The sequence below is a fragment of the Pongo abelii genome, chromosome 19, assembly GCF_028885655.2.
Source record: "Pongo abelii isolate AG06213 chromosome 19, NHGRI_mPonAbe1-v2.0_pri, whole genome shotgun sequence".
Taxonomy (NCBI): Eukaryota; Metazoa; Chordata; class Mammalia; order Primates; family Hominidae; genus Pongo; species Pongo abelii.
In genome coordinates this window covers 16,868,430-16,893,115 of record NC_072004.2, presented here as the reverse complement: position 1 = coordinate 16,893,115, position 24,686 = coordinate 16,868,430, and the positions used below count along the sequence as shown (strand labels likewise).

At 43.1% G+C, this 24,686-nt stretch overlaps 1 protein-coding gene across 1 annotated transcript in view; it reads right to left on the bottom strand.

Moving 5' to 3' along the window:
* The window catches only part of PIGL (phosphatidylinositol glycan anchor biosynthesis class L), a gene marked incomplete at its 5' end in the record, with an annotated part of 116,049 nt that overhangs the window by 74,677 nt on the left and 16,686 nt on the right, over positions 1 to 24,686 (bottom strand). Inside the window, one exon of the mRNA XM_009251331.4 lies at positions 23,075 to 23,174. Coding sequence (XP_009249606.3) covers positions 23,075 to 23,174 — 100 coding nt within the window. The remainder of the gene's footprint in view (positions 1 to 23,074; positions 23,175 to 24,686) is intronic.

The following is a 24,686-nucleotide window of genomic DNA, read 5'->3' as shown; positions in this document are numbered from 1 at the left end:
AAAAAAAAGAAAAAAAAGTCTACTTCCGAGTTCTCTCTCTCTCTCTCTCTCTTTCTTTCTGACGAAGTTTTGCTCCTGAGGCCCAGGCTGGAGTGCAGTGGCGCTATCTCAGCTCACTGCAACCTCAGCCTCCCAGGTTCAAGTGATTCTCCCACCTCAACCTCCCAAGTAGCTGGGATTACAGGTGCCCGCCACAACACCCAGTTAATTTGTATTTTTAGTAGAGATGGGGTTTCACCATGTTGGCCAGGCTGCTCTCAAATTCCTGACCTCAAGTGATCTGCCCGCCTTGGCCTCCCAAAGTGCTGGGATTACAGGCATAAGCCACCGTGCCCGGCAGAAATATGGACTTCTAATTAAAGGACTAGTGACATTTTCACTTTACTCTCTTCTCTCAAACCCCATTAAAAACAACAACAAAAGGTATAAAAGTTAAATAGCATCAATTTCTATTAAGAAAGAAAAAAAAAACCACTGCTGAAAACCACAAAACATGATACATTCCTGCCTATTACTGTCAACCCTGCCCCAGAAAGAGGAGGGCATACAGCCATCTGGTACATGCTGCACCTTGGACTTTTAACAGGATATAGAATTCCCTCAAAATTGAGCCTCAGAGGCATCTTCAGAGGCTCACCATCTTCAGAGGCAACTAGTGTTCTTTTTGTTTGGTTTTTTTTTTAGGTGGAGTTTTGCTCTTGTCGCCCAGGCTGGAGTACAATGGCGTGATCTCAGCTCACTGCAACCTCCGCCTCCTGGGTTCAAGCAATTCTCCTGCCTCAGCCTCCTGAGTAGCTGCGATTACAGGCACCCGCTGCCAGACCTGGCTAATTTTTGTATTTTTAGTAGAGACAGGCTTTCACCATGTTGGCCAGGCTAGTCTCGAACTCCTGACCTCAGGTGATCCACCTGCCTCAGCCTCCCAAAGTGCTGGGATTACAGGCGTGAGCCACCGTGCCTGGCCTGTTGTTTTTTAAGGACATTAATTTTTTTTTGAGACAGGATCTCACTCTGTTGTCCAGGCTAGAGTGCAGTGGCAGTGGAGTGCATGGCTCATTGCGGCCTTGACTTCCTGGGCTAAAATGATCAGGAAGATGGTTTTAAAAAGAGACTGGCTGACATGGTGGCTCACGCCTGCAATCCTAGCACTTCGGGAGGCTGAAGTGGGCAGATCATTTGAGCCCAAAGAGTTCAAGACCAGCCTAGGCAACAGGGCAAAACTCGTCTCTACTAAAAACACAAAAATTACCCTAGTGAGGTAGAGCATGCCTATAGTCCCAGCTACTTGGGAGGCTGAGGATCACTTGAGCCCAGGAGGCAGAGGCTGCAGTGAGTCGAGGCTGCACCACTGCATTCCAGTGACAGAGTGATACCCTGTCTCAAAAACAAACAAACCCACAAAAAATAAAACAAAAGAACAAACAAAAAACAAATATAAAGGGTGAAAAATGTCTGGGGGCGGTGGCTCACGCCTGTAATCCTAGCACTTTGGGAGGCTGAGGCAGGCAGATCATGAGGTCAGGAGTTTGAGACCAGCCTGGCCAACATAGTGAAACCCATCTCTACTAAAAAATACACAATTAGCCGGGCGTGGTGGCACACGACCATAGTCCCAGCTACTTGGGAGGCTGAGGCAGAGGAATCGCTTGCACCCGGGAGGTGGAGGTTGCAGTGAGCTGAGATCATGCCATTGCACTCCAGCCCAGGTGACAGTGTGAGACTCCGTCTCAAACAAACAAACAACAAAAAACCCTCAATATTATATTATGAACATCTTCTTGGGTTATTAAATATGCACAGAAAACTTTAAATTGTGGTTTAATGTTCTAGACCATGGCTATAAAACAGTTCACCTACTGCTAGATGTTTCAGTTGCTACCAGTTTTTTGCTATTATAAATAGTGCTGCAATGAATATCACAATACATAAAGACACTTTGAATCCCATTTTTGTGGTATTTGCAAACCTTTTCCAAACAACCTCTTCCAATGAGTGGTATTAGCTCCAAATGCATGCTTTGTTCCTTCCTAGTCTCACTTTTTTTTTGTACTTGACTTCCCTAGTCATATTACTTGAAGGCTCAGTCTACCTTCAATTCCCAGAATAATCTGGCTTTGAAGTAGTGTCGAAGCAGCTTTCAGTTTTCACATAATAGCTCCATATCAGCTAGGTCTACTTTGGTCTCCTTCCCTGGTTTCTTTTCTAGGAAACATTCTTGTCCTTTGCACCCTTTGGGAGAAACAGAGCCCTGCCCTGCTCTTGCCAACAGGGACTGGAACCGTGCCCTTGAGCCTCAGCCCAGCCACTTCTTTGTGTATTTGGAGAAAAGGACTGCAGGAGGCTTTATTTTAATCTCTTAGAGTGAGAGGACGTGTGGTCAGATCCACTTTGGCAGCAAGCTATGGTCTTTTTTGTTTTTTTGTAGGGGGAAAGGCTCTCACTGAGTCTCAAGAGGAGAGAGAGTTTAATTACTAACATGATCCCAACAGTCCCAGCCTCTGCTTTGTGGCTTCTCTTTCCCTGTTACGATTTGCATGGATTTATAGGAAAACACAATGACTTCCAGGAACTGCTAGCAAGCCAGGCCCATTTATGTTTCTTAGTAGGTACTAGATTCTATTTCCTTGTTCAGCTTACATTAGTCTGTAAAAGTCTTGGACTTTTTAATGCTACATTGATGTCAAGACAAGCACTGGGAGAAACGAGATTTTTATTGTGCTGAAACCTTAGGACAATGGAGCCAAATCTATAGAATGGCAAAATAAATAGATGTAGAAAAATACTTTCAAACCTAAATATTCATTTAGAACTTTCCATCCAGTGTGGAAATCAGGAACAGGAAGAGAGAGAGAGAAAAAAGAAGAACTTTCCAGAAGGTTAAAACTGTGTAAGTCAAGGGTAACTTTAAATAAAATGAAAACAATTTCACTTAAAACTCAGAAATTAGTTTGCTAATTTCAATTTCTGGGTAAATAAAAACTGAGGAAAGTGGGTTGGATAGCTTAGGCATCATTCGAGTTCTTAGAGACCACACATTCATATGCTGGCCACAGGAAGAGAGTTTATGGTGCAAATGGAATCATTCCTTTACTAAACAAACATAATTGAGCAAGTATTATATATCAAGTGTTCAAAGGGCCTTATGGCCTACAGTAAAAAACTAGTGTATATGGGCCGGGCGCAGTGGCTCATGCCTGTAATCCCAGCACTTTGAGAGGCCGAGGCGGGTGGATCACGAGGGCAGGAGATTGAGACCATCCTGGCTAACACAGTGAAACCCTGTTTCTACTAAAAATACAAAAAATTAGCCGGACGTGGTGGTGGGCGCCTGTAGTCCCAGCTACTCAGGAGGCTGAGGCAGGAGAATGGCGTGAACCTGGGAGGTGAAGCTTGCAGTGAGTCGAGATAGCGCCACTGTATTCCAGCCTTGGTGACAGAGCGAGACTCCATCTCAAAAACACAAAACAAAAAAACCAACCAACCAAACAAAAAAATTCGTGTATATGCCGGGTGCGGTGGCTCATGCCTGTAATCCCAGTACTTTGGGAGGCCGAGGTGGGCGGATCACCTGAGGTCGCGAGTTCAAGACCAGCTTGAACAACATGGAGAAACTCCATCTCAACTAAAAATACAAAATTAGCCAGGTGTGGTGGCGCATGCCTGTAATCCCAGCTACTCAGGAGGCTGAGGTAGGAGAATCGCTTGAACCCGGGAGGCAGAGGTTGCATTGAGCCGAGATCACGCAATTGCACTCTAGCCTAGGCAACAAGAACGAAACTCCGTCTCAAAAAAGAAAAGAAAAAAAGAAAAAAAAAATTAGTGTATATGCTAGAATACAGTGGAACAATGGGAATGTAACAAAAGTGTCCAAGAAAACCTGGGGCAAATTAGGGATGATGCCATGGGATCTAAGATAATTCTTTTGAAGAATAAACAGAAGGTTGCTAGAGGGACAAGACGAAGGGCGTTGGAAAATGTGGAAGTGTGTTAGAGGAGGGACTAGCACATGCAAAGGTGTGGATGCATTAGACAGCATGGTATATTTGAGGCACAGCTTAAATATGGACTGGGAGATGGAGAGGAGAGACATAGAATGGGGTACGGGGACGTCCTACCTATTTTTTTTTTTTCTTAGACAAAGTCTCGTTTTGTCACCTAAGTGGGAGTACAGTGGCATGATCATCACTAATTGTAGCCTTGAACTCCTGGGCTCAAATGATCCTCCTGCCTCAGCCTCCTAACTTCCTAGAACTACTGGTGTGCAGCATGCCTGGCTAATTTTTAATTTTTAGTAGAGATAGGGTCTGGTGTGTTGCCCTGGCTGGTCTTGAATTCCTGGGCTCAAACTATTGAGCCTCCCATCTTGGTCTTCCAAAGTGCTGGGATTACAGGCATGAGCCACCGTGTCTGGCCAGTTCTACCTATTTTTGTTACAGGAATAGAGGTGATATGTGTATAAACAGGTGCTAAAAGATGAGGCTGAGCAAGGAAAAAGAAATTAGACCAGACCACAAACTGCTTTTTGTGTGTATTTTTAAAAAGTTTTAAAAAAACTTTTAAAAAAGTAATAATTGTATATATTTATGGGGTACAATGTGATATTTTGATGTGAGTATACATTGTAGGTTGATCAAATCAGGCTATTTATCACATCCATCACCTCAACTATAAATTGTTTCTTTGACCATGAACAGCTTTTAGACCTTCAAGTTTTGCCAAACAGTAGGTCATTGGGCCACCATGCACTTTAATAGGCATGGGTTTTAATTGGAGGGATCTTGTTTGTTTTATGTTTTTGTTTGTGTGTGTGTTTGTTTGTTTTTTTGAGACGGAGTTTCCCTCGTGTTGCCCAGGCTGGAGTGCAATGGTATGATCTCAGCTCACTGCAACCTCCGCCTCCCGGGTTCAAGCTATTCTCTTGCCTCAGCCTCCTGGGTAACTGGGCGTGATGGCGCATCCTGACCTTGTGATCCACCCGCCTCGGCCAGGCATGCGCCATCACACCCAGCTAATTTTGTATTTTTAGTAGAAATGTGGTTTCTCTATGTTGGTCAGGCTGGCCTTGAACTCCTGACCTCAGGTCATCCTCCCACCTCGGCCTTCCAAAGTGCTGGGATTACAGGAATAAGCCACCATGCCCAGTCTTCTTCGTTTTATTTCACCATAAACAGTCCTGTTCTGACTCCCCCTCCATTTCTAGTCTAAGCGCTTAGGAGCGGTGTCCCTGGGTTACTCCCCATTCATCCTCCAGAAAGAAGCCCATGAGAAGACTGCAGTGTTTATAAAAAGGTATAAAGGCATTGTTATCTTTTAAAGGAACTCTGTTCTATGCTTTGAACTTATCAAATAAAATATTATCAAAATGTACACAGAATTATTTCTAATCTAGCATTCACTTGGATGGCTAGAAGTTGAGTAGAGAGGGAGGAAAGTTTTATTAGTTATGTAGGATAGTCTTTTAAATTATATATATGTTTTTAAAATGATATACATATAATTATATGTATATAATTTTATATACATACAATTTACATATACATATTATATACATGTCAGTATACATATTATATACATATAATTATATGTATATAATTTTAAAAGTAATAAAGGCTTACTAAAAAAAACCTACACAGATTCATGTGGAATTAAAAAGTGATTATCCCTCTTCCCTGGCTCCAACTAAGTAGCAGCTACTGTTAAAGAGTTTGGTATCTATCCTTTTAGAAATTATCTGTGCATACTACCTAAGTCTTGTCTTAGTGCTATTTGAAAAAGGAAAAGAGGCCGGGTGGGGTGGCTCACGCCTGTAATCCCAGCAGTTTGGGAGGCCAAGGCAGATGGACCACAAGGTCAAGAGATCGAGACCATCCTGGCCAACATGGTGAAACACCATCTCTAATAAAAATACAAAAATTAGCTGGGCATGTTGGCGTGTGCCTGTAATCCCAGCTCCTCGGGAGGCTGAGGCAGGAGAATTGCTTGAACCTGGGAGGTGGAGGTCGCAGTGAGCCGAGATTGTACCACTGCACTCCAGCCTGGCGACAGAGCGAGACTCTGTCTTAACAAAAAAAAGAAAAAAGAAAATAAAAGGAAAAAAAAATTATCTGCGCATAGAGAAATTCGTGTTTTTGTTTTTTTAAATATAGATAAAATACTTCTATAGATTCTTCAGAATGTTAAGAAGCACAAAAGCAACAAATGAATACCAAATCTGTTGGCTGCATTTCTCAATCACATACAGTCCCCAAGTATTCTGGAAAGGGTCTCTAATCTCCTTTCTAGGCCTGACCTTCAACACATGCATAATGAAATAGCTGTCCACAAATGCAGCAGCAATGACTGTCATGGCAAAACCTATTATTCATTTCCTATACCTTTCACTGCTTTTCTCTTTCTTCAGCATCTAGCACAGTGTCATTCTAGGTACTGAATAGGTATCTGTTAACATCTGTGCAGCATGCATTTTAACATCATACTAGATGTTAAGGTACTGGGTAAAGTTGCCAAAAGTCCCCATATAGTGGTCTTATGACTGAGATTATGCCTTCTTTTCTTGAGAACTAGATATCCCCCCCCTCTTTAACTGATAGTTGAGGGATTTACTTGGGTGAGCTCCTCTGGCTAAATGTTTTGCAGTGACGTTCAGAACAAGGGGAAAATAGAGCTGATTCTATATGATGTCAATTAAATGTACTCATAAACCCATGTTGGTCTTTTTTTTTTTTTTTTTTTTTTTTGAGACAGAGTCTTGTTCTGTTGCCCAGGCTGGGGTGCAATGGCGTGATCAAGGCTCACTGCAACCTTGACCTCTTGACCCCAAGCGATTCTCCCATCTCAACCTCCCAAGGAGCTGGGACCACAGGCACATGCCACCATACCAGGTTAGTTTTATTTTTTGTAGAGATGGGGTCTCACTATGTTGCCCAGGCTGGTCTTGAAATCCTGGGCTCAAGAGATCCTCCCACCTTGGCCTCCCAAAGTGCTAGGATTACATGCACAAGCCACTGTGCCCAGCTCGTCTTTCAAATACAGTAACAAAGTGGTGATCTGCTTCCCTGAAGAAAGTCAGAATCTATTCCACCTCCCTTTCTGTTTTTGAATCCTCACATTGTCATTTATTAAACGTGTGACCACAAAGATTCTCTTAATCTCTCTGAGCTTTAATTCCTTCCTGTGAAACAAAAAAAGAAAATAAAACCTATCTTGTGCAGTTAGTCTAAGAATTAAATGAGATTGCCTTTGTGAAAGCATGTGTCAGGCATGGAGTAGGTGGAAAATACAGTGGTTGAAGCATATACCCTACACCCAGATTGCATCAGCTCAAATGCCAGCTCTACCAGTTATCAGCTGGATGACCTTGAGCAAATTACTCAACCTCTCATTGTGTCTCTGTAAGATGGGAAAAATAATTAGACTATTTTGAAGATTAAGTAAGATCATATATTTATTCATTTTTTTGGCACTGAAGTAGTAGTTTTATATTTACTGTTATTGTTACGAGTACAGGTCCTCTATAAAACTTCCCTTTCTCTTATTCCCCTTCATTCTTCTCTTTGACTTATCTAAGTAATCTAAAGTAAGATTCCAAAGCTCTGCTTTTTCTGGGTTAGGAGATGAGAGGCTGAAAGACTGACTGTTGCGTGTTGCTATGGATTAAACTGTGATCTCTCCAAATTCATGTTAGGTTGAAGCCCTAAACCCAAAATGTGACTGTATTTGGAGGCAGGTTTTTAGGAGGTACAGCAGCCTCCCTTTACCTGTGGATGATATGTTCCAAGATCCCCAGTGGATACCTGAAATAGCAGATGGTACTGAACCCTATATATACTATGTTTTTTCCTATACACACGTAACTATGATGAAGTTTAATTTATAACTTAGACACAGTAAGTGTGTTGGTTAATTTTAAGTATCGGCCAGGCATGGTGGCTCATGCCTGTAATCCCAGCACTTTGGGAGACAAAAGAGGTGGGCGGATCACCTGAGGTCAGGAGTTCGAGACCAGCCTGACCAACACGGGGAAACCCAGACTCTACTAAAAATACAAATATTAGCCAGACATGGTGGCATATGTCGGTAATCCCTGCTACTTGGGAGGCTGAGGCAGGAGAATCATTTGAACCCAAGAGGTGGAGGTTGCAGTGAGCCAAAATCATGCCACTGCACTCCAGCCTGGGCAACAAGAGTGAAACTCTGTCACACACACAAAAATAATAATAATTTAGGTATCAACTTGACTGGATTAAGGATTACCTAGAGAACTGCTAAAGGATTATTTCTGGGCATTTTTATGAGGGGGTTTCCAGAGGATACTGGCCTGTGATTCAGGCAACTGAGAGGGGAAGACATGCCATCAATGTAGGTAGGCAGAATCCAATCAGTGGGGGACCCACATGGAGCAAAAAGGTGATTTCTTCTCTCCTGAAGCTGGGATACATTCTTCTTCTCCTGTCCTTGAACATCAGAACTCCAGACTCTTTGGCTTTTAGATTCTAGGGCTTATACCAGTGGCCTGCTTGTTTCTCAGGCCCTTGGCCTTGGACTGAGCCATACTTCCAGCATCCAGCTTGCAGATGGCCTGTTGTGGGACTTCTCAGCCTCCATAATCACGAGACAACTCCCCTAATAAATCCCCTCTCATATATCTATAATCCTATTTTTTTTGTTTTGTTTTGTTTTTGTTCTTGTCTTTGTCTTGCTCTGTTGCCCAGGCTGGAGTGTAATGGCATGATCTTGGCTCACTGCAACTTGTTGCCTTCCAGGATCAAGTGATTCTCGTGTCTCAGCCTCCCAAGTAGCTGGGACTACAGGTGTGCACCAGCACACCCAGCTAATTTTTGTATTTTTAGTAGAGACAGGGTTTCATCATGTTGACCAGGCTGGTCTTGAACTCCTGACCTCAGGTGATCCACCTGCCTTGGCCTCTCAAATTGCTGGGATTACTGTGCCCAGCCAGAATGGTGTACATTTTAAATGTATAAATTGTTTATTTCTGGAATTTCCATTTAATATTTTCAGACTACAGTTGACTGCAGGTAACCGAAACCACAGAAAGCGAAACTGCGGATAAGGGAGGACTACTGCAATTAAGGTTATATAAGCCCATAAATGTGGGGCCCTAATCTGATAGAACTGGTGGTGCTATAAGAAAAGGAGGAGATCTGTCTCCCTCTGTCCCTCCACCACATGAGGCACAGTGAGAAGGCAGCCATGTGCAAGTCAGGATGAGGGCCCTTACCAGAAACCAACCCTGCCGGACCTTGATCTGGGACTTCTAGCCTGCAGGACTGTGAGAAAATAAATTTGTGTTGTTTAAGCCACCCAGTCTACGGTATTTTGTTTTGGCAGCCCAAGCTGACTAAGACAGATTTTAGTACTGTGAAGTAATAGATACATAAAAATGTGCAAGTGGCTTTGGAACTAGATAATGGGTAGAGGTTGGAGGAGTTTTGAGGTGAATGCTAGAAAAATCCTAGACTGCCAGAAAGGAATGGCTGGTAGAAATATGGACATTAAAGGTGATTCTGGTGAGGACTCAGGAAGGGAAAAGGAGAGCTGGAGAGAAAACCTCCATCTTCTCAGAGAATACATAAACAATCATGAACAGAATGTCAGTAGAAATAGGGTCTTTAAGGCCATTCTGATGGGGTCTCAGAGAAAAATGAGGTAAGATATTGGAAAATGGAGAAAAGGTGATCACTATTATAAAGAAGCAAAGAACCTGCCTGTATTGTGTTCTAGTGTTTTGTGGAAGATGGAACTTGTGAAGGATGAAATTAGATATTTAGCTGAGGCGAATTCTAAGTAAAATTCTGAAGGTGTGGCCTGGGTCCTCTTGACTGTTTATACTAAAATGTAAGAGTTGAGAGATAAAGAAGGAATTGCTATGTTTAAAAGGAACCAGAACGTAAAGGTTTTGGCAAATTTTCAGCCTGTCCATATTGTAAAAAAATGAGAAAGCTTGAGGCTGGGCGCGGTGGCTCAAGCCTGTAATCTCAGCACTTTGGGAGGCCAAGGCCGGTGGATCATGAGGTCAGGAGTTCAGGACCAGCCTGACCAACATGCTGAAACCCCGTCTCTACTAAAAACACAAAAATTAGCCGGGTGTGGTGTTGCGTGCCTGTAATCCCAGCTACTTGGGAGGCTGAGGCCGGAGAATCGCTTGAACCCGGGAGGCAGAGTTTGCAGTGAGCCGAGATCGTGCCACTGCACTCCAGCCTGGGCGACAAAGTGAGACTCCATCTCAAAAAGAAAAAAAAAAAGAGAGAAAGCTTGTTCTGAAGAGAGCACTCTGGTGTGACTGAACAACCATTTGATGAGGAGATTAGCATGGGTGTGAACCACACATGTAATCAACCACCTCAGCAACAGCCAGGAGAAAGAAAAAATCGGCCAGGACAAAAGAAGGCTGCTGGACTTAGAGTCTACAGGATCAGACAACAGAGCTATCTGGCTGCAAACATGCATCGTCCTTCAAGAAAAGGGAAGAATGACCTCAAAAATTTTCCAGAGATCAGAAGGACTACCTTTCCCACCACAGGCTCCAGAGGGCTTGGAGGGCCGAATATCGACCCAAAGAGGATTATTCTCAAACCTCAAGATCTAATGGAGTTTATCTTCCTAGGTTTTGGCCTTGCCTGGGGCCTGTCACCCATTTCTCCCTTTTGGAATGAAAATATCTATCCTATGCCTCTCCATTCCTTGTATTTTGTAAATATATAACTTGTCTGTTTTCACAGGTTCACAGCTGGTGAGGCTATTTAGATGAGACTTTGGACTTTCGAGTTAATGCTGGAATGAGTTAAGACTTTGGAGGCTGTTAGGATGGGAAGAATGTATTTTGCATGAAATAAGGATGTGAATTTGGGAGTCTGGGATGGAATGCTATGAACCGAATAGTGTCCTCAACAAATTCATGTGCTGAAGCCCTAACCACTAATTGTAACTATTTTGAGATAGGGTTTTAGGAGGTAACTAAGATTACATGAGGTCATACGAGTGGTGCTTTAATCCAATAAAACTTGTAGCCTTTTAAGAAGAGGGAGGGAAGAAGGAGAGAGTGAGAGAATCTCTTTCCAGCATGTGAGAACATAGCGAGAAGGTCATCTGCAAGCCAGGAAGACAGTCCTCATCAGAAGGTGACCCTGCAAGACCTTGATCTGGACTTCTAGCCTGCAGAAATGTGGGAAAATAAATTTCCATTGTTTAAGTCACACTGTCTATGGTATTTTGTTACGGGAGCCCAAGCAGACTAAGATGCATTTTTCTTGAATCTTCAAACTGGCTTCTTGAAGTATTTACTTTTTTTTTTTTTGAGACGGAGTCTCACTCTGTTGCCAGGCTGGAGTGCAGTGGCGCAATCTCAGCTCACTGCAACCTCCGCTTCCCGGGTTCAAGCGGCCCATATATATATATGGGCCAGGCATAGTGGCTCACACCTGTAATCCCAGCACTTTGGAGGGCTGAAGCGGGCAGATCATGAAGTCAAGAGATCGAGACCATCCTGGCCAACATGGTGAAACCCCGTCTCTACTAAAAATACAAAAAATTAGCCACTGCACTCCAGCCTGGCGACAGAGCAAGACTCCATCTCAAATATATATATATATACTCCCTGGCTTACAATCTGGCTATGTCCCAAGAAACCCATCCTAAATTGAAAATATCATAAGTAAAAAACACACTCTAGGCCGGGTGTAGTGGCTCATGCTTGTAATCCCAGCACTTTGGAAGGCCGAGGCAGGTGGATCATCTGAGGTCAGGAGTTCGAGACCAGCCTGGCCAATATGGCAAAACCCCGTCTGTACTACAAATACAAAAATTTAGCTGGGCGTAGTGGCAGGCACCTGTAATCCCAGCTTCTTGGGAGACTGAGGCGGGCGGATCACGAGGTCAAGAGATTGAGACCATCCTGGCCAACATGGTGAAACCTCGTCTCTACTAAAAATACAAAAATTAGCTGGGCATGGTGGTGGGCGCCTGTAATCCCAGCTTCTTGAGAGGCTGAGGCAGGAAAATTGCTTGAACCCAGGAGGTGGAGTTTGCAGTGAGCCGAGATTGCACCATTGCACTCCAGCCTGGGCAACAAGAGCGAAACTCCGTCTCAAAAAAACAATAAGAACAACAAAAAACACACTCTAGTCTGGGTGTGATGGCTCACGCCTGTAATCCCAGCAATTTGGAAGGCTGAGGTGGGTGGGTTGCTTGAGCTCAGCAGCTCAAAACCAGCCTGTGCAACGTGGCAAAACCCTGTCTCTAAAATAATTACCAAAAAAATCAGCTGGATGTGGTGATGTCTGCCTGTAGCCCCAGCTACTTGGGAGACTGAGGCAGGAGGGTCACTTGAGCCCGGGAGGTGAAAGCTGCAGTAAGCCATGATCCTGCCACTGCACTCTAACCTGGGTGACAGAGTGAGACCCTGTCTCAAAAGCAAAAAACAAAAACCAAAAACTCCCCAATCTATACCTTCAACTTAGGAGGTGTTTATCCAAATGTAACCCCATCCCAAGTTGAGGAGTATACTGAATGCACATTGCTTTCTATCAGAGTAAAGATCTTAATAACCAAGATCTCCAAAACAGATTTGGCCCTGAAAAAATCTGCATTACTGGGCTAAAGCAGACACTGCACAGGCAGGACATTGTGCAAATGGAGTGCCTGAGAAAAAACACATGATTATTAATATTGAAATTGCCTTTGCAAAATTATGACTGAGACAGTGAAAGAGATCTAACTTAACCGACTCCATCTTGCTTCTAACCTCCAAGCTGTCCTTGTTCATTCCTGGGCATAGGATGAACTAACTTTGGGAGAAACTTAGTTTATAGATCATAGTTTAAACAAAGACGGTAACAGCCCTTTCCCAAAGCAGACCTCCTTGCCTGGGGACTAGATTGCCTTTGTAGGACTAACGAGTTAGGTCCAAGATTATAAATTATGGTTTAGGAGTCATGCAGCTGGAGGATACAAGATTCTGACCCTCTCTAAACTGCTAAGATCAGTGCTTGAGATATTTTGCAGACCCTGCACTTGATGGATCACCCAGATCAATAAACTGGCTCATCTGATCTTGTGGTCCCCCACCCAGGAACTGACTCAGCCCAAGAAGACAGCTTCGACTCCCCATGATTTCGTCTCTGACCAATCAGCTCACTGGCTTCGCCCCACCCACCACGTTATCCTTAAAAACTCTGCTGCCTGAATGCTCAGGGAGACAGATTTGAGTAACAGTAAAACTCTGGTCTCCCGCAGCTCTGCGTGAATTACTCTTTCACCATTGCAGCTCCCCATCTGGATAAATTGGCTCTGTCTAGGCAGTGGGCAAGGTGAACCCCTTGGGCGGTTACAATATTAATGTGAAAAAACAAATCACAACACTCACAGAGTAAGAGGGTGGGATATCATCTTTGAAAACAAAGGAACCCATGATTCCTTTCACAAATTAACTCAAAACCATGCATCTTTCGAGGTTTACGGAGGAAGAAATTTAGGAACAGAATTCAGTAACTTGACTAGGTTATGCAATTAAAAACTTTAAAGTTGGGTTTCAGTCTGGGCAGTCTGGCTCTATAAATCCACTGGCATAAACAGAAGAAATTCTCCCGTGGTGACTCCAGTAGTTTACCCTGAAGCAAGTAAGATCAAGAATAAATCTAAACTTTTTCCTTCATCTCTTTGTAGCATACTGAAATGAATGGGATCCCCTCCCCAAATCAAATACAGTGAACATCAATTCCCACCAATGCCTAATATTATAAAGAATAACCAGCAGGCCGGGCACAGTGGCTCACGCCTGTAATCCCAACACTTTGGGAGGCCGAGGCAGGTGGATCTCCTGAGGTCAGCAGTTCGAGACCAGCCTGGCCAACATGGTGAAACCCTATCTCTACTAAAAATATAAAAATTAGTTGGGTGTGGTGGCACACGCCTGTGATCCTAGCTACTTGGGAGGCTGAGGCAGGAGAATCGCTTGAACCCGAGAGGTGGAGGTTGCTGTGAGCCAAGATTGCACCACTGCATTCCAGCCTGGGTAACAGAGCAAGACTCTGTCTCATAAAAAACAAACAAACAAACAAACAAACACACACCAGTAACATCACAGTTAATGGTTAAACACTGGATATGTTGCCAATCAAATCATAAATACAGATAAAGTTGCCTGCTTTCCCTTTTTTGTTTAACATAGATTAAGGAAATCCACTCAAAGAAATAAGAAATGGATCAGGGCTGAGCGCAGTGGCTCATGCCTGTAATCCCAGCACTTTGGGAGGTGGATCATTTGTGGTCAGGAGTTCAAGACCAGCCTGACCAACACGGTGAAACCCCATCTTTACTAAAAAAACAAAAAATTAGCTGGGCATGGTGGTGTATGCCTGTAATCTCAACTACTCAGGAGGCTGAGAGAGAAGAATCACTTGAACCAGGAGGCAGAGGTTGTGTTACAGAGCGAGACTCTGTCTCAAAAAAAAGGATCAGAAATAAGAGGCATATGTTGAAAACATGAAAGATTGTATTAGCATTATTTGCAGATGATTTACCTACAAAACTTTAGGGAATAAAGTTAAAACTGGTAGGCTTTTTACAGAAGTTTCAAAGTGATGAATATAAAATAAATACATTAAAAATTCAATAAAGCTACATACTAGCAGTAAATTCTTAACCAAAAAATCTTATTCACAGCAATAATAATAAAAAAAGAATCAAAATAACTTTAGCAAGAATTGTTTAGTGCCTAGATGAAGAAAACTATAAAAAGTCCTGTACAGACTGGGAATGGTGGCTCATGCTATAATGTCAGCACTTTGGGAAGCTGAGGCAGATCACTTGAGCCCAAGGGTTGGAGACCAGCCTGGGTGACGTGGCAAGACTCTGTCTCTAAAATAATTTTTAAAATTAGCTGGGCATGGTGGTGCACACCTGTAGTCCTAGCTACTTAGGAGGCTGAGTTGGGAGGATTGCTTGAGCCCAGAAGTTAAGAGTTTGCAGTGAGACACGATCATGTCATTGCACTTTAGCCTGATGGCAGAGACCTTGTCTCCAAAAACAAACAAAAAAACCCCCAAAGAAAAAGTCCTATACTCTGACCCAGTAATTCAATATCTAGAAATTCATTTATGGAAAGAGTCAGAACTTCAAAGATTTGCTAAAAAAATTATAAGTGCTTAAATATTAGAAAGATTTAAATATTCAATAGAAGGAGAATGTTAAATGTTATGGTACATCTTCACGATTAAATCTTTACAATCATTAAAGACTTTTAATGATTATTTAATGACATAGAAAAATGCTAAAAATACTCTCTAGTGAAAAAAAGCAGGGTACCAAATTTCTTATACCATTTGATGCTAATTTTGTTTAATACTGGGCAGATAATTCTCATTTTCCTTGTAATTTTCTCGAGTATTCCCACCTTACATCTCAATGCTTCCAATTCTCCTCATTATAGTTTGTGGTTTTATTTTCCTCTGACTGATCCCCAATTCTTATCACTCCAGTTAATCCATGGGCAATTTCATTCACCCCAGAGACTTTCTTTCTTTTTTTTTTTGGAGACGGAGTTTCACTCTTGTTGCCCAATGTAGCGCAATGGTGCGATCTCGGCTGACTGCAACCTCCTCCTCCCAGGTTCAAGTGATTCTCCTGCCTCAGCCTCCCAAGTAGCTGGGATTAAAAGCATGCACCACCACACATGGCTAATTTTGTATTTTTAGTAGAGACGGGGTTTCTCCATATTGGTCAGGCTGGTCTCAAACTCCCGATCTCAGGTGATCTGCCTGCCTCAGCCTCCCAGAAGTGCTGGGATTACAGGCCTGAGCCACTGCACCCAGCCCACCCCAAAGACTTTCATCTTCCCATATGCTAAAGATGCCTAATTTATTATCTCTTCATACCCAATTCTCCTCCTTTGCAAACTACCCTCACTAATTTTTATCCACCTAGATATCTAGGTGGGTTTCCATTATCCCAAATTTCTTTTGTTCCTTGAATTCCTGCCATTTCTTTCTTTTTTTTTGAGAGGGAGTTTCGTTCTTGTTGCCCAGGCTGAAGTGCAATTTCGTGATTTTGGCTCACTGCAACCTCTGCCTCCTGGGTTCAAGCCATTCTCCTGCCTCAGCCTCCCAAGTAGCTGGGATTACAGGGATGCACCACCACACCCGGCTAATTTTGTATTTTTAGTAGAAACCGGGTTTCTCCATGTTGGTCAGGCTGGTCTCGAACTCCTGACCTCAGGTGATCTGCCCCCACCCCCTCAGTCTCCCAAAGTGCTGGGATTAGAGGCGTAAGCCACCGCGCCCGGCCTATTTCTACCTCTTAAATAAGACTGGAGGCCAGGTGCACTGGCTCATGCCTCTAATCCCAGCCTTTTGGGAGGCCAAAGTGGGAGACTGCTTGAGTCCAGGAGTTCAAGACCTGCTTGGGCAAGCTAGCAAGACTCCAGCTCTACCGAAAAAAAAAAAAAAAGGTAGCTGGCAAGGTAGTGCATGCCTGTGGTCCTAGTTACTCGGGAGGCTGAGGTGGAACGATCCCTTGCACCCGGGAGTTAGGCTTCAGTGAGCCGTGATTGTGCCACTGCATTTATCCTGGGTGACAGAGCAAAACTCTGTCTCAAATAAAACGAAAAAAACAAAACAAAACAAAACCTTGGGGCTGGGGCTGGGCATGGTGGCTCACATCCATAATCTCAGCACTTTGAGGGGCTGAGGTGGGAGGATTGCTTGAGCCTAGGAGTTCCATACCAGCCTGGGTTCATTAGTTCATTCTCACATTGCTATAAAGAAATACCTGAGACTGGGTAATTTATAAGGAAAAGAGGTTTAATTGGCTCATGGTTCTGCAGGCTATAAAGGAAGCATAGCGGTTTCCCCTTTTGAGGAGGCCTCAGGAAGCTTCCAATCATGGCAGAAGGCAAAGGGGGAGCAAGCATCCTACATGGCAGAGGCAGGAGCAAGAGAGAGAGGGAGGAAGTACTACACACTTTTAAACAAGCAGGTCTTGCCAGAACTCACTGACAAGGACAGTACCAAGGAGGATAGTGCTAAACTATTCATGAGAAATCTGCCTCCATGATCCAATCACCTCCTACTGATCCAAGGCCCCACCTCCAATGTTAGGATTACAATTCCATATGAGATTTGGTGGGGACACAGATCGAAATCATACCACTGCGTAACTCAGGGAGAACCCATCTCTACGAAAAGTTAAAAAATAAGCCAGGCATGGTGGCCCACACCTGTAGTCCCAGCTACTCAGGAGTTCAAGGCTGCAGTGAGCTAAGATTTCACCACTGCCTAACAGCCTGGGTGTCAGCATGACACCTTGTCTCTAATAAAAAAAGAGTTGAATTCATCCCATCATCTCCATCTCAGTTGCTGCTACCCTAATTTGAGATATCCTCCCTCCACTGGGACAAAGACAATAGACTCATCTACAATCTTGATCTCTTCAATCCATACTTTCATTAGAGTAATCATTCTGAAGCACAAAACTCATCATCTCTCTCCACTATTCACGGTTTACATTTCTGTATGATATCATGAAGGTTCAATAGAAAGAGATATATGTTCTGCCAAAGCTAATTTGTTCACAGCTCACCTAAACTTTACTGCCTTTTCTTTTTTTTTTTTTTTGAGACAGAGTCTCACTCTGTCACCCAGGCTGGAGTGCACTGGTGTGATCTCAGCTCACTGCAACCTCCACCTCCTGGGTTCAAGCAATTCTCCTGCCTTAGCTTCCTGCGTAGCTGGGATTACAGGCGTATGCCACCATGCCTGGCTAATTTTTTGTATCTTTAGTAGAGATGGGGTTTCACCATGTTGGCCAGGCTGGTCTTGAACTCTTGACCTCCTGATCCGCCTGCCTCGGCCTCCCAAAGTACTGGGATTACAGGCATGAGCCACCCCACCTGGCCCAAAATTCATTTTTATTTTTCATTTTAATTTTTAGACACAGTGTTTTGCCATGTTGCCTAGGCTGGCTTTGAACTTCTGGCCTCAAGCAATCCTCCTACCTCAGCCTCCTGAGTATCCAGGACTACAGGGTGAGTGCCACCACACCTAGCTAAATTTTCAGGTTGGGCAAGGTGGCTCAGGCCTGTAATCCCAGCACTTTGGGAGGCCAAGGCGGATGGATCATCTGAGGTCAGGAGTTCAAGACCAACCTGGCCAACATGGTGAGACCCCGTCTTTTTTTTGTTTTTTTTTGAGATGAAGTCTCACTCTGTCGCACCAGGCTGGAGTGCAGTGGCGTGATCTCGGCTCACTGCAACCTCCACCTCCTGTGTTCAAGCAGTTCTCCTGCCTCAGCCTCGTGAGTAGCTGGGATTACAGGCACGTACCACCACACCCGGCTAATTTTTTTATTTTTAGTAGAGACGGGGTTTCACCATTTTGGTCAGGATGATCTCGAACTCCTGACCTCGTGATCCTCCCGCTTTGGCCTCCCAAAGTGCTGGGATTACAGGTGTGAGCCACGGCGCCTGGCAACCCTGTCTTACTAAAAATACAAAAATTAGCTGGGCATGGTGGTGGGCGCCTGTAATCCCAGCTACTTGGGAGGCTGAGGCAGGAGAATGGCTTGAACACAGGAGGCGGAGGTTGCAGTGAGCTGAGATCACGCCACTGCACTGCAGCCTGGGTGACAGAGCAAGACCCCGTCTCAAAAAAAACAACAACAACAACAACAAAAAAAAGAAACACTCTAGTACATTCCACTAAAGTTTAAATTGTTAATATTTTGTCATTTGGGGTTAATCTATATAGGTATTTATTTTTTTCTGAATTATCTTAAAGTAAATTGCAGGCATCATAATCAGTTGTATTGTATTTAGTATTAGTTTTGAGTATTTACTGTTTTGAGTATACATAATACCATAATACCAGCCCCTTCTTTCATGTTTTATTCAATTCTTTTTTTTTTTTTTTTTTTTTGAGACAGAGTCTCATCCTGTCACCCAGGCTGGAGTGCAATGGCACGATCTCGGCTCACTGCAACCTCCGTCTCCTGGGTTCAAGCAATTCTCCTGCCTCAGCCTCCCGAGTATCTGGGATTACAGGTGCGTGCCTCCACACCCAGCTAATTTTTGTATTTTTAGTAGAGACAGAGTTTCACCATGTTGGCCAGGCTGGTCTCGAACTCCTGACCTTGTGATCCACCCGCCTTGGCCTCCCCAAGTGCTGGGATTACAGGCGTGAGCCAATGCGCCTGGCCCTGAAATTCTTGAAAAGATTAAAGAAGAAAATAAGTAATTATGTTCATGTTCTTGGAAAGGACTTTCAGTGTGACAGAAAAGAGATTCAATTTTTTTTTTTTTTTTTTTTTTTTTTTTTTTTTTTTTTTGCTTTTGAGACAGGATCTCACTCTGTTATCTGGGCTGGAGTTCAGTGGGCATGATCTTGGCTCACTGTAGCGTCCACCTTCTGGGTTCGGGTGATCCTCTCACCTCAGTCACCCAAGTAGCTGGGATTTCGGGCATGCCACCATGCCCAGCTAATTTTTGTATTTTTAGTAGAGACGGGGTTTCACCACGTTGCCCGGGCTGGTCTCAAACTCCTAGGCTCAAGCGATCTGTCCACCTCGGCCTCCCAAAGTGCTTGGATTACAGGTAGGAGCCACCACACCCAACCAGAGATTCCATTGTAAATATCAATGATGGTAAACAAAACCCCTGAAATATTAACTTTGAATTGTAATCATCTGTATATATTTCTGATTTTTTTCCTTTAAAAAAAAAATAGGCCAGGCATGGTGGCTCACGCCTGTAACCCCAGCACTTTGGGAGGCCGAGGAGGGCGGATCACTTGAGGTCAAAAGTTCAAGACCAGCCTGGCCAACATGGCGAAACCTCTTCTCTACTAAAGATACAAAAATTAGCCAGGTGTAGTGGTGTGTGCCTGTAATCCCAGCTACTCAGGAGGCTGAGGCAAGAGAATCACTTTAGCTCAGGTGGCGGAGGTTGCAGTGAGCTGAGATGGCACCACTGCACTCCAGCCTGGGCGATACAGCAAGACTCCATCTCAAAAAACAAAACAAAACAAAAAACCAGGTGTGGTGGTGAGTGCCTGTAGTCCCAGTTACTCGGGAGGCTGACACAGGAGGACTGCCTGAACCCAGGAGTTTAAGGCTACAGTGAAGTGTGATCACGCCAGTTCACTCCACCCTGGGTAATAGTGAGATCCTGTCTCTAAAAAATCCAAAAGCACACAAAAAACATACATCCTAGCTCTGTCCACTATAAAGGTCAAGTAGCAATGAGAAATAATAACACTATAGCGGCCAGGCATGGTGGCTCATGCCTGTAATCCCAACACTTTGGGAGGCTGAGGCAGGTGGGTCACCTGAGGTCAGGAGTTCAAGACCAGCCTGACCAATGTGGTGAAACCCCGTCTCTACTAAAAATACAAAAAATTAGCTGGGCATGGTTGCATGCACCTGTAATCCCAGCTACCCAGGAGGCTGAGGCAGGAGACTCGCTGAAACCAGGGAGGCAGAGGCTACAGCGAGCCAAGATCGCACCACTGCACTCCAGCCTGGGCAACAGAGCAAGACTCTGTCTAAAAAAATAAATAAATAACACTATAGCAATGAACACTCCTACTATGCTGGTTATGGACTCTAAATACCATTCCCTACTAAGACAAACAAAGGCTCTTTGGAGAAATGGCTGATTTCAGAATTGGAGCAGGAAAGTATACAAGATAGTACTGGAAAGTCTCATTGTACTTGAAAGAAAGGAAGGAAATCATAAAAGACAAAGAGGTCATATGAAAAGGACATATAAGCCAACATGAAGAGACTCTCTGGCCAAACATAAGACAATTTAGTATTAAAGAACATATGACTGAACCTGAAACACTGAATACATAAAAACGCGTAATTTCCTAATGAAAGTTAGGTGTCCTCCCATTCAAGAAACAAACAATAGATCACGACTGTAGGTGTACAGTGTATCAACTCTTTATTCTGAAAAATGTCAATTAAAGGGAAAAAATTAAGCACCTATCCTGTTTTTTTGTTTCAAATTATTATACATAGCAGGGTAAATAAGTAGCCTTAATTAATAGTGAAGATTCTGTTTTACAAAAGAATTATAGCTAGTACACATAGAATATGTGAGACTATTGGAAACTAAGCATTTTGCAACTTCTAGGTAATTAATGATTCAGGCAATAGGCATGAGAACATATGAAAGGTTGATGGGGGTCTTTAAAATAAAGGGAGTCATTGCCATCTGAACTCGCTGATCAACTGTAGATTCACTATAGGTCTATCAGATAGTACGTGTTTCCTGATATGATGCAAAGTACGTAGTACAGCCTATGAAATATTCTTGCCCCTCAAAAAGTTAGACCCAAATCTGATTTGCCGTGTGCAAAAAAAAAAAAAAAGACTGGACATGGTGGTTCATGGCTATAATCACAGCACTTTGGGAGGCCGAGGCAGGTGGATCGCCTGAGGTCGGGTCACCTGAAGTCAAGACCAGCCTGGCCAATATGGTGAAACCCCATCTCTACTAAAAATACAAAAAATTAGCCAGCTGTGGTGGTGGATGCCTATAATCTCAACTACTTGGGAGACTGAGGCGGGAGAATCACTTGAATCCAGGAGGCGGAGGTTGCAGTGAGCCGAGATGGCACCACTGCACTCCAGCCTGGGCGGGGACAGAGTGAGACTCCATCTCAAAAAAAAAAAAAAAAAAAAAAAAAAAAGAACGTAGACATACAGGAAACAAACAGATAAATCCAGAATGTAGGACATTCTGTATGACAACATAATTCAGTTTCTTCAACAAATCCACTGATTTGGAGAAAAGGGTAATTAAATGCAGAATATCAACCAACTATAATGTGTGGTACTTGTCGAGATCCTGATTTGAGTAAACCAATTGTAAAAGGAAATTTTTGAGCTACCTGAAGAAATTCTGATATGGACTGGGTGTTGGTGGACACCAAAGGATTACTGTTATTGTTAATATTGTTAGATGTAATGATAATGGCTGTCTGTAGCTAGATGAAAAGTGTCCCATCTTCTTAAGAGATGCAGACCTAAGTACCTAGGGGTAAAAAACCTGATGGCTGGAGTTTTCTTTAAAATGTTTCGTATACACAAAAGATGTTAAGTTAGGGATAGGTGAAGAAACAAGCACTGTATAGTAAAGTCTCGATAATCAGTGGGTTTAGGTAATAGGCAAATGGGGGTTTATGATACTGTTCTTTATACTTTTGTATGTTTTTGAAATTTATAATAAAACTTTTTAAAGCTATAGATGTAAAGAGAAGTAGCCATGTCAGGAAAAAAAATCCGAACAGAAGTTAAAAAATTTATTTCAATCACGCTGTCATTTAAAAACAAATGTGAAGTTATTATTATTATTTTTGAGATGGAGTCTTGCTCTGTCACCCAGGCTGAAGTGCAATGGTGTGATCTTGGCTCACTGCAACCTCTGCCTCCCAGGTTCAAGCGATTCTCCTGCCTCAGCTTCCCAAGTAGCTGAGATTACAGGCATGTGCCGATACGCCCGGCTAATTTTTGTAGTTTTAGTAGATGCGGGGTTTTACCATGTTTGGCCAGGTTGGTCTTGAACTCCTGATCTGAGGTGATCTGCCCACCTCAGCCTCCCAAAGTGCTGGGATTACAGGCGTAAGCCACTGTGCCCCACTGTGAAGTTATTTTATGTAGACTTTTCTTTTCTTTTATTTTTTGAGATGAAGTCTCACTGTCGCCCAGGCTGGAGTGCAATGGCTTGATCTCAGCTCACTGCAACCTCCGACTCCTGGGTTCAAGTGATTCTCCTGCCTCAGCCTCTTTAGTAGCTGGGCCACCATGCCCAGCTAATTTTTGTATTTTTAGTAGAGATGCGGTTTTACCATGTTGGCTAGGCTGGTCTCCTGACCTCAAGGGATCCGCCCACCTCGGCCTCCCAAAGTACTGGGATTACAGGCGTGAACCATGGCACCGAGCCCTAGACTTTTCATACAAGATGTTCTCAGCCACTCACATTAGTTTTTTGTGTGTCTTTTGAGTATATCACTGCATATTTATTGCCAATAAATTTCTACATTGTTAAAAGATATATTACCTGTTGTCAATAATCATTACACTGGAGAGTGGAATCCCCAAAACATCACAGCTCTGCAAAAGTTCTTTCTTACGAGTCTCTCCTTGATTGTAGTAATTTCCTGAGGATAACAAACATACAGTGGTAGATTTTTTTTTAACAGTGGAGACCTATCTATTCACTCATTCTTATCCTGTTTTTGTTCCTTAAAGGATTTAAGCTGCCTGAAAATGTGTGATTATGATACAAAGTTTAAGAAAACACGACACCAAGATACTCCTGTGAGAAGACTACCAGTAGCACAATCTTTAGAACCACCATTCACAATTCTTTCCCATCTTTGTATCTATATACCTATCTGTCTGTCTGCATTTCAGTCACATGCTAGAGGCAGCATGGTACACAGCCAAGGGTACTAACTTTGAAGTTAAGCAGATTTAGGATCAAACCATGTATGACCACTCAGAACAACTGGGGCCCCCTCTTCATTGACAGTCCTCAAATAACTGTTTAACATTGATTTAAGGGTGAAGCTTTCCAAGCTCATTCTTGTTGGTATAGAAAAAGAAAATAGAGGCTGCTACTCCTGAGTATTACAGAAAAATGTGCAGATACCATTTAGGAAAGCTTCCTCTTTTGAAGAGTTTCACAGCCAGCTATCCAGCATACCCCAAGGGGATCTTGATCCCACTGGCACCCCAAACAACTTATATATTCTTTATTTTCCCAAAACATATACTATATTCCCTAAAAATAGTCCTGGTAAATAAAACTCCTCTGTATCCTTACAAATAATAATACAGTGACATTTTGGTATCACTTAAGTTGGACTCATTTTGAGCAACCATCCAGCTAATGCACCTGTTAATTCAACTCTCCAATAAATAATTGCAGGTCTGATTTGTGCAAGTTACTTAACTTTCTTGAGCCACAGTTTCTTCACCAGTTAAGTGGAGATAATGGCTATTTTTTTTTTTTTTAAGAGTCTTGCTCTGTTGCCCTGGCTGGAGTACAGCAGCGTGATCTCGGCTCACTGCAACCTCTGCCTCCAGAGTTCAAGCGATTCTCCTGCCTCAGCTCAGTAGTTAGGATTACAGGCACCCGCCACCACGCCCAGCTAATTTTTGTATTTTTATTTGAGATGGGGTTTCACCATGTTGGACAGGCTGGTCTTGAACTCCCGACCTTGTGATCCATCTGCCTCAGCCTCCCAAAGTGCTGGGATTACAAGTGTGAGCCACTGCGCCCAGCAAACAGGTTTAGTTTACAGGTTTAGCTTTGTATTGTCCTCATCATACCTTTTTCTGCGTTTTTTCTTTTTAAGTCATAAACTATTTTGTGTATATTTTGGGTTTCCCTCAAATCTCTGCACATACCCTTTCCCATTTTTTCTCCCTAGATTACTTGATTTTTGGTGATAAATAGTCTCATGTACATTAGTGCTGCAATTGCTAAGTTCAAAGGCTGTGCACATTAGTCTATGATTATGGTTATCAGAAACTGCTTAGAATTGAGGCTAATGTGTTTTATTGGGGCCAGTTTTATTGCTTTGCGTTTGAACTAAGGAACTTACAACAGTTCTGGAAGCTGAAGTCAAGGACCATTTTAACTATTTTCAATAAGTTTGGTGAAC